Source organism: Urocitellus parryii, chromosome 13 (assembly GCF_045843805.1).
Source record: "Urocitellus parryii isolate mUroPar1 chromosome 13, mUroPar1.hap1, whole genome shotgun sequence".
Classification (NCBI taxonomy): Eukaryota; Metazoa; Chordata; class Mammalia; order Rodentia; family Sciuridae; genus Urocitellus; species Urocitellus parryii.
This window is the reverse complement of record NC_135543.1, coordinates 56,008,676-56,023,234: the sequence shown is the minus strand read 5'-3', so window position 1 is coordinate 56,023,234 and position 14,559 is coordinate 56,008,676. Positions and strand designations below refer to the sequence as shown.

Below are 14,559 nucleotides of genomic sequence, written 5' to 3'. Positions count from 1 at the left end.
AGCAGGGAAAAAAAAAAACAGAAACAGAAACCAGGATCTATAGAGCGATGACTGCCTGGAATGGTTCGTTGCCCTTTTGCCTATACCCACCCTCTTGCAGGGGGAGGAGCCAGTTTTTCTTGGAGCTCATTCACAGGAGCAATGCGTTCCACTGGGGAATGGAATCTCTCTTCCCACTGGGCTTGGATTTGGATGAGTTAGCCTGGAACTCCTCAGAAATATCACAGAGACAGGAGAGATGAGTAGAGAAGAAGACTTAGAATCTGATGATGCAATCTGATGACAGTGTTGAACCCTTGGGACCAGCCCTGCTAGCCCATGACCTTCTCTCTTACAATAGCCAACACATTCTCTGTCAGATGTAGGCCTGCTTTGTCTGAGTTTGCTGCTCAATTTAAAAGTCCGTTGTACATTGGGCTGGGGCTGTAGTTCAGTGGAACAGCACTTGCCTAGCCTAGGTTCAATCCTCAGCATCACATATAAACAAATAAATAAATAAAGCTATAAAAAAAAGTGCACTGTACTTTGATGCATAACTAATTAAAACAAATAAAAACATTTTTTAAAAAAAGTTCTGGGGCTGAGGTTGTGGCTCAGTGGTACAGCACTCAACTAGCATGTACAAGGTGCTGAGTTCAATCCTCAGCACCACATAAAAATAAATAAATAAAATAAAAAGTGTTTAAAAAATAGTTCTAACTATGACAACATACATTTCAAACTGTCTTTCTACAAGCCCACAGAAAGAGGAAGACTTGGTGGGTTGTAACATTCACTGTGTTCCTGAAAAGAAACTGTCCAAGAAAATCACCTCTTTTCCTAGAACTAAAGTCCAGAAAGAAACCTTCTCAAGAAGGTCATCATACAGATTTTAAATTATGCAATACAATATCACTCAGCAAAACAAATATCAACACTACATTTTTAATGCTTTTCCTTAAAGCACACTTAATACAGGCAGAAGGTATCACAGCAATGCATAAGTTAAGCAAAGGAAAGTCTGTGTGTATACGGGAGACTTTCTGGAGAGGGAGAAATGACAACAGTACATGTACCCTCTGCTCAGATGACCTGGATTGGTCAGGAGTGCAGGCAACCTGACCTCCCAAAGCCTCTATAGATCCTCTAGCCAAGTTTTTATTAACTACAGAGCAGTAATAAATTTGAGAATATCGTATCTTCACAGGATGGGACCTAGCACATAATTAGTGTTCAATATCTGATAAAAAAAATTACTACCATCAATTATAAGCCCTTGAAACACGGCTTACTTATGTTGTCAAAATTTACGCAGAGAACCACAGAGCTACTACTGCAAAACCTTTGGTGGCTCTGTGAATGGTGACTACCTTGTTAAGCACAGGCAGAGTAAACTTCTCTTGCAGGCATCTTTGCAGGACCAACCTACGGTCAATGTGCCAAGCATCAAAAGTCCTACAAACAGCCTTTCAGCACCCACTTCCTCTTAGCAAGCCACATTGTGTTCTGTCAGGTACACTCTCAGATAGTTCCCCATGTTCTACACAGTTCTCCCATCCTCACCCAGCAAAAAAGGCCCATGGATCCAGGGACCATTCTCTTAAACAGTGATTTTGACAAATTAATTTGAACTAAGATACAAATACCTGACAATCTTCATGCTCTTTAAGTGACTGGAGAGACCCTTATAGATCTTTGAATCAAATGTCTTCATTTTATAAGTGAGAAATCTGAATCCAAAGAAGTCAATGTATCAAAGTGACATCCTGTTAGAGATGTCATATAAAAGAATACTTAATGAGCCACCTTTCCCAGAGACTATATTTTGACAAGCACCATTCTTCCTTGACCAAAATGATAAGGAAATGGAAATTTCAAGTGCTTACAGACTGGTACATTCATTTTGAGGTCTATGAGACTTCTAGGAACTCAAAACATCTATGCTTACAGGGCCCCTAAGGCAAATGATTCCACAGTGTCCATATGTTTCACTGAACATGAAATAAAGGAATAAGTGCTAGAAAATAATCTTCCCCAAAATACTTTGCAGATTATCTTGTCTCATGATCTTCCCTGAATGCGTCATCTCAAAATGCAGCTCAGACCTGCAAATTTAGAGATCTAAAATCATCAGTGTTCTGATTACCCTGAACTGTCCTTATTCTTTCATTATATCCCCACCCCCAAATTCCAGACTGATATCACATTTACTAAAGGTCACCGAGTTGGAAGATGAAACATAAAACACTTTCTTTCATAATTAATTTTCTCTTTCTGACATCAGAAGGTGTCTGCTTCAAACTCTCAGGTCAATCAAACAGTATGTAAAAATTCATGAGTGACCCTCATGCTTTCTTAACACCAGTCAGAGAAGACTAGTTAATCCTGCACAAGGGCAGGGTCCCTATGAGTCACTGCTATTCTCCCACCTTAGTAGCTCTTCCATTTGAATGAGCAGCAACATCACCTGGAGTGCTTCTCTAGCAGTTTCTGTGGTCACTCCAGAGTTCCTCACTTGGTAGGTCTCTGAGGGCCAGGACTCTGCATTCTTAACAAACACTTCAAAAGGATCCAATGCCAGTGTCCAACACTGCCTTTCACAGCACTGAGCAGTACTGGCTTTCCATGGTGCCAATCTGATTATTTTGCTAATTTGGAGGGAGTTGTTTACAAGTGTTTTCTTATAAAACATAATACTGGACATATGCTTGTAACTGATGTACATACATAACTACACATGCATGCATATATGTCAATTATACAACCTCCCAGAACCACAACCATTAAAGTCTTGGACCTAGAGAAGGGGATCCAGGGGTTTGAACCACATGAAATATTGCCAATATTCAACCCTTTTTTAATTTATAGAAAATGAGTTCATGCAGCTAAACCTGCAACCTGCATGGAATGGCTGTTACAATACACACAGCCAGTCACTTCAAGAAGCCCCCCCTCATGCCATGCACTTCAGTATTTACATTATACCTGCAAGGTGTTTTTCCAGAAAAGACAACCAAAGCTCAGTGAAATGAAATAATGCACCAAGGCCACACAGTTACTCAGAAGTAGAAACAATTCTAAACCAAGAAGGTGATCAGACCAGGATATTCTGCCTTTCTGTCTGTGCCCCAGGGCCCCCCAATACTGCCTGGACCTCCACAGATTCCTGTCTCTTTATCCCTGGAGAGGCCACACCCACAACCCCCTAAGGGTCAACAACAAAGGATCCCTAACAGTCAGGCTCTCAGGGCTCTCTGCCCTCTGAGCATTGCTTGAAAGAAAGGGAGAGGCTCTTTAAAAACCCACATAAGATTTAAATGGCAACTAACAGTGAGACTAGAGAAAAAACTTCCATAACATAATGTCTGTGCTCAGAACAGGATACCCTCAAAATCTGGAGCTTTGGTCTGGTAAGTACCATAACTAAAGGACAATAGAAGACCTAGATTTCAGAAGTGGGGTCTCTCTGCACTTCTGTTTCCTGCCTTTCTCCCTCAAAGCAAGTCAGAGAAACCAGAATTCCTCTTCCCCAAGGTGGGCCACAGAAACTGGAACCTCTCTCCCCAAATCTCCTCAAATCCCCAAATCTCTCCCCAAAGGTCACTCTCTTCCTTCTCCACCATCATTTGGAGGGGTCCTACCACCTAACTGCAGGAAGGAATGCCACACAGGCCAAAAAGAATCTGAATAGACAGGTCCTGCTGCATTTCCCATCACCGTCCATTACTATGAGATCAGACCATCCATCCACCTGCAATTCTACAAGACATCCATTCCTCAGCAAAAAACAGGCAGTTTTTCTCTGGGTCTTCATTGCCAAAGGCTCTCTTGTCCCCTCAAACTTTAAGTCAATAAATGTGTGATGCTCTTCTCCTCTTAACATGTCTTTTGTTATGGAAGTATCTTCCATGACTTCTGTGCCACACCTTTCCGCCCCTGGAGTCTACACATGACATAATGCCAACTGATACCCGTGCCCTGACTCACTGCGGAAATTTCACACCATACTCAGCAGTCAAGCTTCAAAAGTCAAGGAAGTAGAAAACACAGTTTATGAGATTGTTGTCAAAGTTGTCTTTTTTTATTAAGTTTTATCACCTGGGAGGTACCCACTGAATGAAAAGCAAGGAGAGCATGCCTGCTACAATAAAGATGAGCCCGATGTTATCAAGCTGCCATCTGAGCTCCGTGTAGGTGTAATTAATTTCATTCTATATCTGAAATAAAAGGCAGCAGAGACAGTATATATTATTCTCTGTGATGGAACCCGCTTGTGGTGATATCACAGTTCCTTTAATATCCCGATGACTAAATCAAATCCTCCTAGAATAGAATCATGATAAATCTACTGCACACTAAAACTCATTTTTTAGTCATCAGTATTATATCAAAATTCTATTTTATAGCAACAACTGACTTATAATTTTTATATGAGATGAAATTACAGGGTTACATATTTAAATAACAGTTTTCCCTTTAAATTTAGTGACTGAGTCGCTGTTCACCCAAAAACTGCAAAATGCACAGGACAATAAGCCCACACTTGGTTCTTATTGTTAAGGTTTTTCAAATGCTTTTTAAAAGTCACAATGGATAGAAAGGAGAAAACAAAAAAAAAATCAGTAAGCTTAAGTAATTTGGTATTTTTCCTCTCCAAGGGAACTTTACTCACTAATACTCATTCATTCAACAAATATTATTGAGTAGTCAGCAATTTGACTTTGTACATCATCAGTACTTTTCTTAAAGGAATACTTAATTCTATATCTAGGCAGAATATGAGGTTTCAATTTCAAGTATTTGGTTCTTACATGAGGTAAAGATCTTCAAGTTATTCAAAACCAAGAAGAAAGTTCAAATATGAGGCTCCAATAAAACAGATTTTCCAGAGGGTGTGGTTTTCAGATCACAAAAGATTTCCTTTTCCCTCTGTCTCAGGCCCTGTGAACCCACTGTGATCCCACAGCAGGAAGCAGGGAGATGCAGGAGGCCTCTGACTTCCAGGGGAACCCAAACTAAAAGATATTCTTTTCATTGTATGCAATAAATCTGCTTTCTGCATATTGAATAGGAGCAAAAGATTAAAATGAATATTCACTCATCTGAAAACAAACTGATGCTCTATAAGCTTTTATGCTTTGCAACCCATAAAAAGTAAATGCTTTGCTTCAGCTTAGGCAGTTGCACGTTGAGATAAATCATTGTTAAACAGTAGCCTGTTCCTTCTCGGGAGATTCTAAAACCTTAGCAGTTGTGACAAGTCTCTAGATTCTCCACTCTCTTCAATTGCTCCTATGTGTCCTCAACCTTCAGTCTTTTAGCCTGGGATGCCATTTCCCTCCCTAGAGCCCCAGTCCTGGTAAACCACAGCCTGCTTCCATGGGGTTCTCCACCTCACCTTGTTTCCAAGCCAGGGCCCAACATTGGTGCTCCACAAAAAAGTTCGATACCTCATTAGTCTGCTGAGTTTAAAGAAGGAAAAAAAAATGACTGAATCAGATTTCCATGCAAATTCTAATGATTTCTTAAATTATATACGTAAATCCTCAGTGTCAGAGAAGTAATCTTTTACAGATGTCAACACAGTATATATAAGCTGCTTCCTAAATATTCACCTACACAGAGCCATTCACTCCACTGCTTTTGCTGGTCTACCACAAGAAGAACCGAGAGGTGAACATGAACTCCTACTTGGTCAGCAAATAAAGACTACCTATTCTAATTCTACCCCTGTCTTGTAGACTAGCAGCAACATATCATACAGCCAAAAAAGAAAAGAAAAAAATGAGTAAGATTATTACAGAGGAGTCTAAAGTTGTATTTGGGTGAGTGCTGAATTACAACAAACTATACCATAGTTACTACTAACAGAACTACGGCTTTCACTAAAGAATTTAATTATACAATTAGGAGTTAGAGATACACATACAAACAGTTGAGGTCCACTGGCATCCCGTTCTTTAGCTGTAAATGAATCAAGTTCAGAATGCCTTCTATGGAAAAGGCCAGACCTTTCCTGGCTCAGGCAGGTGGGTTTAGGGATGCAGCTACACCTAGTGATCAGCTTTGGATGACAGCAGAAGGAACAGGCAGCAGGAGGCTAGCCGGCCTGTGTCAAGCACTCTGAAACAATTTCTCTCTCAAAGTCTTAGTCTTGCTGAATGCATTTCAGGTAAATCCATTAAATGAACAATACAATCAATTTTATTTACCCAGAGTGTTAAGTGACACAGATGCCGTAACACTCTTTTGTGGCTAACAGAAAAACAGGGCTCTAATTCAGGCTGTACATTGTTAGTACTTCGGACGTGAAATGAAAACCCTTTATTTTTTATCTGGAAGAGTACATTTCTAAAGTTTCATATTCCCATGTTAAAACTCCAACTCTTATACAAATTAATTTTTCCATTCTTTCCTAAAAAAATGTCCCTGTTTCTTTACGTTTGAGTAGATCTAGAAATTCTTAATAGATGGGCAACTTTTCAAAGTGTGTCAACTACATCTTCCTTATCTTTGCCTATTTCTACACCATTAATGGGATTTATCAATAGTAATTGAGAAAGAAATATGAACTTGATCTAAAGGCATTATTTCATTTTATTTTACTTTTAAAAAAATATTTTATTAGTTCTTAGTGGACGTTTATTTATTTTTATGTGGTTCTGAAACTAGAACCCAGTGCCTCACACATGCTAGGCAAGCACTCTACCACTAAGCCACAACCCCAGCCATAAAGGCATTATTTTAATAAGCACATTGGGTTACACCATTATTACAACAACTCAAAAAATATCTTCTAGCTGGGCACAGTGGAGCACATCTGGAATACCAGAGGCTCTAGGAGCTAAGACAGAAGGATCACAAGTTCAAACACAGCCTCAGCAACTTAGCAACACCCTGTCTTAAAATTAAAAAAATAAGAAAAACTAGGGATGTGGCTCAGTGATTAAGCACCCGTGGGTTTAATCCCTGATACCAAAAAGAAAAAAAAATTCTATACCAAGTATCAATGTGGAGAAATTTCCAATAAATATTACATCAAATTTTAATTAGAATTTTATACTTACTACAGGAAACTTTTTGTATTATAATTTTCACAACTGGTTGAATCAATCTCTTCCTCAGGGAAGACTATTGTTCGAAGTACTATACTAGTGGTCTCATCTAAGTCACAGCACAATCATATGGCCATTTCCAGAATTCTGTCAGTGCTTGTCAAGAGGGCAATCGGTGAATGAATGAACACACATTCTCTTTTTACCCTTGTCCTCCTTTGGCTCCGATGAAGGGAGTCTGATAATTAAGGGTTCATACAACAGTGTAAACTATCCCTGACTTCTTAAATTATCCCTGACTTCTCAAACTTCAAGGCACCTCAGAATCACCTGGAGGTGATTGTTTTAACAGAGTGCAAAGATTTGTACCTACAGTTTCGGACTCAAGACCAGAGAATCTGCAGGTTTCACAGCCTCCTGACCCATATTGCTGTTGCTGGCCCCAAACCGACTTTTAGAACAACAGCTCTTCAAAGCATGGACACAAACCAAGGGGATGCTACTGGTCCCTGCTCTAAGGTGACAGGACATCAGAATCACTGTCCCTGGCCCTGGGCAGCAACATCTGTAAGGAGGACTCCAGGTGATCCTTGTGCCCACTGTTTCGAGGTGCACAGGGGCAAACCCAGTTTCCCATCAACACTGGCCCAGTACCCCAGGCCTTCCTAAGAGCCACCAAAAACTGCCAAGGTACATGATCTACTTATAAAATTGTCGCCAAGGAGGGCTTAAGAGCTGAGTCCCTTGCCTGCTAGTATCTGCAAAGCTTGTCTCACTAAAGTATACGGTTCTTTGCTACTCACACTGTTTTCTTTTTTTCTCTTCTTTCACACACCCATTCCCTTAATTATGCCCTGGCCTTGCCAGCTGCCCCCTCTCACCCCCTCCCATGGGGAAGGGGGATGAATTATGGACTAGGAAGCTGGGTGACTAAATCTTTCCTCCTCCCCACCCAACACAGCCCTGTTTATTTTTCTCTGCTAGGTTTTTCATAGCTACAGCGTAAACTAAGGCTTTCTGATGACTAAACTACAAACCACCACAATATTTTAGGAACCTGAGAAACTGCATCTCCTTCTAAAGGAAGGCTTATAGTATTTTGGATCTTTTGAAAATAATTCTATTAGTGAGTTAGACAGTCATAATTAAACTATCCCTGATTTATAAAATAAGCCTGTGGATGTGTTCTATGCTATATTCATTAAAGTATAAGCACACTGAGATGTAAAACTGTAAGTTTGTAGAAAAATTGGTTTTAAAAGACTGGAATCTTAGAATAAAGTAGCGTGAATGATAGACATCACCCTTAAAGACAAAAGCTTTACATTTAGAGAAATGTTGGAAACATTAAAATGTCATTAAAATGCTTGACCTCCTAACTGGGAACTATGCTCCAGAATACTTAGATAATCCATGTTCATTCTAGGAAACTTAATAAAATCTCCAACAAAAACTGAAAGGAAACCATACTTACTCCAAAACATAGTTCCTTCATCAAATTAGATACTTAGTCTAACAGTTCCAAGAATGCATTAAGCTCTATGAAAAATTTAAAGTCACTGACTTATATAGAATTGTTCCAGAAATGCCCAAATTCCCAAACGAACATTTCCCAGATATATGCTTCATTTGTTCAAGGTTTACATAATCTGATGATTCAAAGTACTTGTTTTTTTGAGGAAAGTTCATTTAGAATTATTCAAGTTGTATACACACTGATCTATATATCATTACATGCAGGAACTTCCTATGTGAAAAACTGTAAAATAATCCCATACTAAAACATATAATTTTCGAGATCAGAACAATTTATTGTGCTCAAGCAATTCTTTACAAACACATAACACTAAGAATGTCACAGTAATTTCCTGGCATATTTCTTTCAGGCTTGCTGATTTAAACTTGAAGTATTTGTTTCCTATCAATTATCTAGTGCACGCACCACAAAAATGCAAAATGTCATGACTGTAGTTATCTGAAAAAGAAAAATTAAATCAGAATGCTAAACAAATCTATCTCCACTCTTTTAATGGACTCTTTACAAAGTCTGTGTTATGCAATAATTTTAGGCTTATAAAAGAATTGCAAAAACAGTACAAAGAGTTCAAATATACCCTTTTCATAGCTTCTCCCTGTGTTACCATCTTACATTAGCACAGCAGAGTTACCAGAACTAAGACATCAACACAGATACAAAGCTATTAACTGAGCTACAGACTTTATTCAAGGTCTGGGATGTAGCTTAGTAGTAGAGCACTTGCCTAGCATGCAAGAGGTCCTGGGTTCCATCCCCAGCACTAAAGGGAAAAATAAATAATATTATATATATATATATATATATATATATATATATATATATATATATATATTTCTCCAGTAGAGACCCAAATTCACAAGGTTATGCTAAGGTTTAAGGTTTAATCTATTCCAAATATGGTGGGTGACACAAAGGGCCAAGTCTGTATTTCTATTTCTATGAATTAAATGCTTAACAGAACTTGTTTAAAACAACAGTCACATTACAAGGTAGAACTAAACACTTCATCATATAACATATATTACAACTTGACTTTTAAGAAATGGGTCAAAATGAAATAATTTGCCAACTCTCTGTATTCTTACCATGGAGAGAGAAGTTTAAGCAAAAATAAAATGACTTAACTTTCTTGCTCAGGTCTTATGTACTTTGTATAAGTTATGTTTAATTAATATTCAAAGCCTTGGAAACGAAGTGAACTTGGGATAGTCTACATAACAAGTTAAATACTGCAAAGATTTTTAAGATAAATGTTTATAGTTGATAAAGTCCTCCTGGGTCAAAATCTTAATTCTTTTCTCTTTCAATGAGTTTAGCACTCTGTTTCTGATGTCTGGTATCCAAAAGCTGTCTAGTCCACCTCTTGAAATGATTCACTAGCAATCTTCATTTCAAACCCACCCCAGAGGAGGCCAGGACAGCACTGTTGAAGGGGCACAGCAAGGTGTCTTACGAATAAATCTCAGTTAAACAAGAAACTCCCAAGTACATAAACTTCATGGTTTAGTCTATTAGGTGATCTCCAGAGAAGCCCCACAGGGAAAATATAAGCCAAATGTAACTTTTAACAATCACTCCTCTCCTTCCTTTTATACCAGTCAACTTACACACATACTGAAAGTTTGCAAATGGTCCAGATTCACATTAGTAATGTATTAAATAGTGAGTGCCTGTGAGCGCTAAGGCCCTGTGTTAAGTGTGATATGGGGAACCAAGAAAGAAAAAAAAAAATCGATTTTGCCTTCAAGGAGCTTTCAATCTGGCTCCTCTGCTTCCAAAATCTATTCCTACATCAGATGAAAAGTAGCCAACTATTGCCCTTTCCAGAAGAATCCTAAAAAAGAAATGTGTCAATGTTACCCAGAGCATCAGAATTAACTTTCCCAAACATACAAAATAATAAAACTTGACTTTTGCAAAGCATGAAGTGCCTTGAACCTGTACGAACTAAAATGCAAAGTGAAGGGGGAAAAGTGTAATTCATTATCTGCAATATCTCTGATCTTTGCACACATGAAATCTGCCAAATTCAAATTTTAAATCTCAACTTTGCTAAGCAATCACGTGGATATACCCCTTCATTTCCCTTTTATGCACTAACATACCAGGATAACACTGATTTTCAAAATAAAAAAAAAAGAAGTAACACTCCTTTTAATGGTATAATTCAAACAAATAAAAATATACATTTCCTTCAAAAGAAATATCAGGCTAAATTTTGTAAAAGTCTATTTGGGCTTGACTGATCATTTAAATTAGCCTTAACAAGGACATAGGAGAGTGCCACAAAGTCTAAATGAGCCTTATTCCTTTCCAGAGCTGGGGTTGTGGCTCAGCCACAGAGCGCTCACCAAGCACATGGGAGGCCCGGGGTTCCATCCTCAGCAGGACATAAAAATAAATAAATAAATAAAGGTATTGTGTACAACTACAACTAAAACATAAATATTTTTTTAAAATTCTTTCCACCTCCTTGCATACAATTTAAAAATTCATTCCAATGATATATAACACAGCTTCAATTTAAACAAATACAGGAAGAGAGTTACAGATGTTAATACAATGAAAACACCACTAAGGCCCTCAAAATTGGCTTCTAATGCTAATGAGTTACTAGACTTCCAAACTGGCAAGTCCTATCCATTATTCACTAGTAAAAATGCAGGCCAAAATCGACATCCAATCAGACAGCCATGTATTGTTACATTAAAATCTTTGCAGCACGTGCAATTATCAGCTAAGGAAAAATTAAACACGGGGAAGGGTATTTCTCTTCAAGTTAATTGTTTGGGTTTCTTTCAAAGCTCAGGGCAATCAGCTGTCTACAAGCTCCACTCCATCTCTGTCCCCTAGTCAGGGTCAGGGGTCCTGCAGCTCAGCAACATGCAAGACACAACAGAGGACTAACAGCAAAGGGTCTTGGACTCCAGGAAAGTAAAAATTGATGTTTTCACGTGCCAAATGCCTTTAATGTTTAAAATGTGCCTTTCGCTTTTAATGAAAGTCTCCATCAAAAGAAAAAAAAGTGTCCAACTTACTCATTCCTCCCGAATAAACATAGAAACCTATTCTGCAAACCAAGTGTAAGGCCAAATAGCGGGAGGACGTGGATATTATTAAAAGAAAAAGAAGAAAGTCCGCCCCCACCGCTGTGCACGGACTTTAATGAAGCTCATTTAATAAGCATGGGAAAGAGTAAAGATGTTGCCAGCATTTGTCCATCCACGTGGGTCCTCCAGGTACAAAAAGGGGATCCTGGAGGTAAACCCTGGAACACCATGCTAGGTTTGGCCTCGCCCCTGACCCCCATCTCGGGTTGAAGATCCTGTCTCCACTAAGGGGCTCTTCTGTGCTCCTAAAGCCCCAGCGCGCCCGCAAGAACATGCTTGCTCTTGTGCACACTGCCAGTCCCCTCCTTCCACCTGGGACACCAGCGGCAGCCTTGATGGGTTAACAAGTTGCCATTGGACGCGGCGCTCCACAAGGGGGCCGAGGATGAGGGGGGGGGGGTGTCCTGTGCAGCTCAGGGCCTCGGAAGCCCGGGCATGGGTGGCTGATACTTCCTCTACCTTCGGGGACACCTCTCTGGAACCGACAAGGAACGCTCATCTGGGCTCTCCCAAGACTCCGCGCGACCACGGGGATCTACTGAGGTCGCCGGCCACCGCGGCAGGGGTAGGCAGGGAGGTCAGGGAACCGGGAAATCGCCCCCGGATCTGCAGTTAGATGAGGGTGATCAATGCAGGCGCAGCTGGACACTGGTGGCCCCTGCCCGGCTGCTTCTCCGGGTCGGAGGGGACAGCGCAGCGTCTACGCCCGGCGGCGGCTGCTGAGAACTTCAGGCAAAGTTTTCTGTTGTTCCTTTAGGAGCTGGCCAGGGACTCGAAGTGGCGGGCATCCAAACCGAGGCACTAGCCCAGGGCGCCAAGAGAGGGGCCAGTCTGGGGGACCAGGGTCCAGTACTGGTCCTAGAAGCGGGCCAGCTCCACCGGCCCGGGTGCTCGGCGCCAGCCCTCCCTTCAGGCCCCTCGTCTTGTGCCCCGCTGACCCGCAGACACGGTGCCTGACCTGCCGCGCCCCCTGGCCCGCCCCGACGCCCTCCTCCAACTCTTCTACCCCGAAGATTTCAGCGTCTGGGACACCTCGCTCTGACCCCTCCGCCCCAAGAGCGGCTGTGCCTACCTGAAAACGTCTCCCCTGTAGCAGTTAGCAAAAGTCCAGCCAAAGTCGCCAGGCAAGTCCCAAGTCTCCTCATGGTGCTGGGTGCACGCCCGGCAGCTCCGCGGCGGTGGCGGCCGAGGGTGGGCACGCGAAGGCGGAGGGGGGACGGGAGCTGGGGCTTCCACACAGCGAGGAGAGACGGGTAAATAGCAAAGCCTTGAACCAAACCTCCAAAGTGCCAATAGTTGCAGAAGTCCGAACTCCAGCAGCTACCGGGGCGCGGGGACGGCGTCCTGGGTCGTCTTGCCCTGCTCCTGGCCCTGCTCGGCGTCTGGCACTGCTGTGAGAGGGAGCGGAGGGCGCGCCCGCGGAGCCAAAATCCTCCCTGGGTTCCGGCAGCTGCGCCCGCCGCCGCTCGCCTTCCGCTACTCGGGACCCGAGCCGCCGGCGCCGGCCGTGGCCGTGGCCGCGCGCGTCCTGCCCGCCGCCTCTCTGCTGGCAGCCCCAAGCCAGCCCCCGGCGGCGGCGCGCCGATGGCCGAGCCCGCGCCGGCTGCGCGCGGGGCTCTTGCTCCCCGACTGACTGGCGATGCCCCGCAGGCCGGCTGAAGGGAGCGCCCACGTCACGGCCGCCCGGCACCGCCGCGGCCCGCTAGAGGGCGTGAGCGCCCGCACCCCGCCGGCCGGTGCCCTGGCGCTCGGTGGCCAAGGCGCCTCCGGGAGCTCGGCAGGGGGTGGCCCCTTGGCCGCCGCCGCGGGTGCGGGCGTCACCCGCGCGGGGAGGAGCGGCCGCAGGGTTGCTACCCTCTGGCCCTCCTCGCCCGACCGCGTCTTCTATTTCGGTGGTTGGCTTCGGGAGGGTGGCTGTGGAAGGGGCTGCGCCTCGCCAGAAGTTTGTCCCGGGTCACGAGCTGCGAGTAGTTTGAGAGCCGCGGGGCGGGACCAGCGGCCTGCAGCTACGCGGGCGCGGCCAAGGCGGTTCTGTCCCTGGCGCCGGACGGCAGTGTCCGGGAGCAGGACCAGCTTCACCCGGAGTCGCAGGGCCCGCGCTCCCCGGTGTCTGCGGGAAAGGCGAGCGAGATGATCGTGGAGGTTACGGAGGGCTGCGGGCTGCTCCGTGCCGCCGGCGGAGAGAAGTTGGCGGAGGCCAGGGGACGGAGCTGGAGCCGCCGCGCTCCTGCCTGCGCCCGGGAGGCCCCGTGGGACACAAACCTGGCTCCCCGAGCCCCCCGCACCGGCGAAGCAGGGTGCGCTTCTATGCTGCATGGTGTCTCGGCGTCCCGTGTTGGAGCCGCGGGCTGTCATGGAAGGCGGCGATCCCTGGGTTTGATCATAAACCGTGATTTTTGTATCTGGTGCAAAGTGCTGGCCAACAGAGGAGAAAGAAAGCTGGGGAGTGAATGAAAAATGTCTTGAAATATTTTAACTTGCCATTTTGAGTCTGAGATGACTCTGAGAATTTTTTTAAACTTCCACTGCTTCAATAAAGGGTAAATTTTAAGCATTTTGTTTGTTATTTATTTATTTTTAATGATCCACATCTCCCTTAGAAAAAGCACATTGAACCAACTCAACAGAGCTGTAGGCTCCTGGCCTACCCACTGCAGCCAAAGAGGGCTTGGGAAAAGGTTAAATTGGAAATCAAAGTAACTGTTTGAATATCAGAATGTTCAAACTTGGCAAGAAGTCAAGTCCTTGTGGACTCCAGGGTGCCTGGAGCTCTCCTGGCCTGCTTCCTCCAAGAGGCGTCCTCTAATCAACCCTCTTCTGCTTTATGGTACTTTGAAGACCAAATAAATACATTGACCCTCTTTCATGCTGACCAGCT

At 43.3% G+C, this 14,559-nt stretch overlaps 1 protein-coding gene across 7 annotated transcripts in view; it reads right to left on the bottom strand.

Annotated features, from left to right (window-relative positions):
• Ptprm (protein tyrosine phosphatase receptor type M) overlaps positions 1-13,191 on the bottom strand; it is a 788,264-nt gene extending 775,073 nt beyond the window's left edge. For 3 of the 7 annotated variants that reach the window (XM_026408889.2, XM_077792333.1, XM_026408888.2), the window contains exon 1: positions 12,754-13,189. In XM_026408889.2, coding sequence (XP_026264674.1) covers positions 12,754-12,826 — 73 coding nt within the window. In that variant the 5' untranslated portion in view covers positions 12,827-13,189. Of the gene's footprint in view, positions 1-12,753 lie in introns of all 7 variants that reach the window. The other 4 variants (XM_026408885.2, XM_026408886.2, XM_077792334.1 and 1 more) reach the window with 3 other exon arrangements.
• Positions 13,192-14,559: the final 1,368 nt, after the last annotated feature.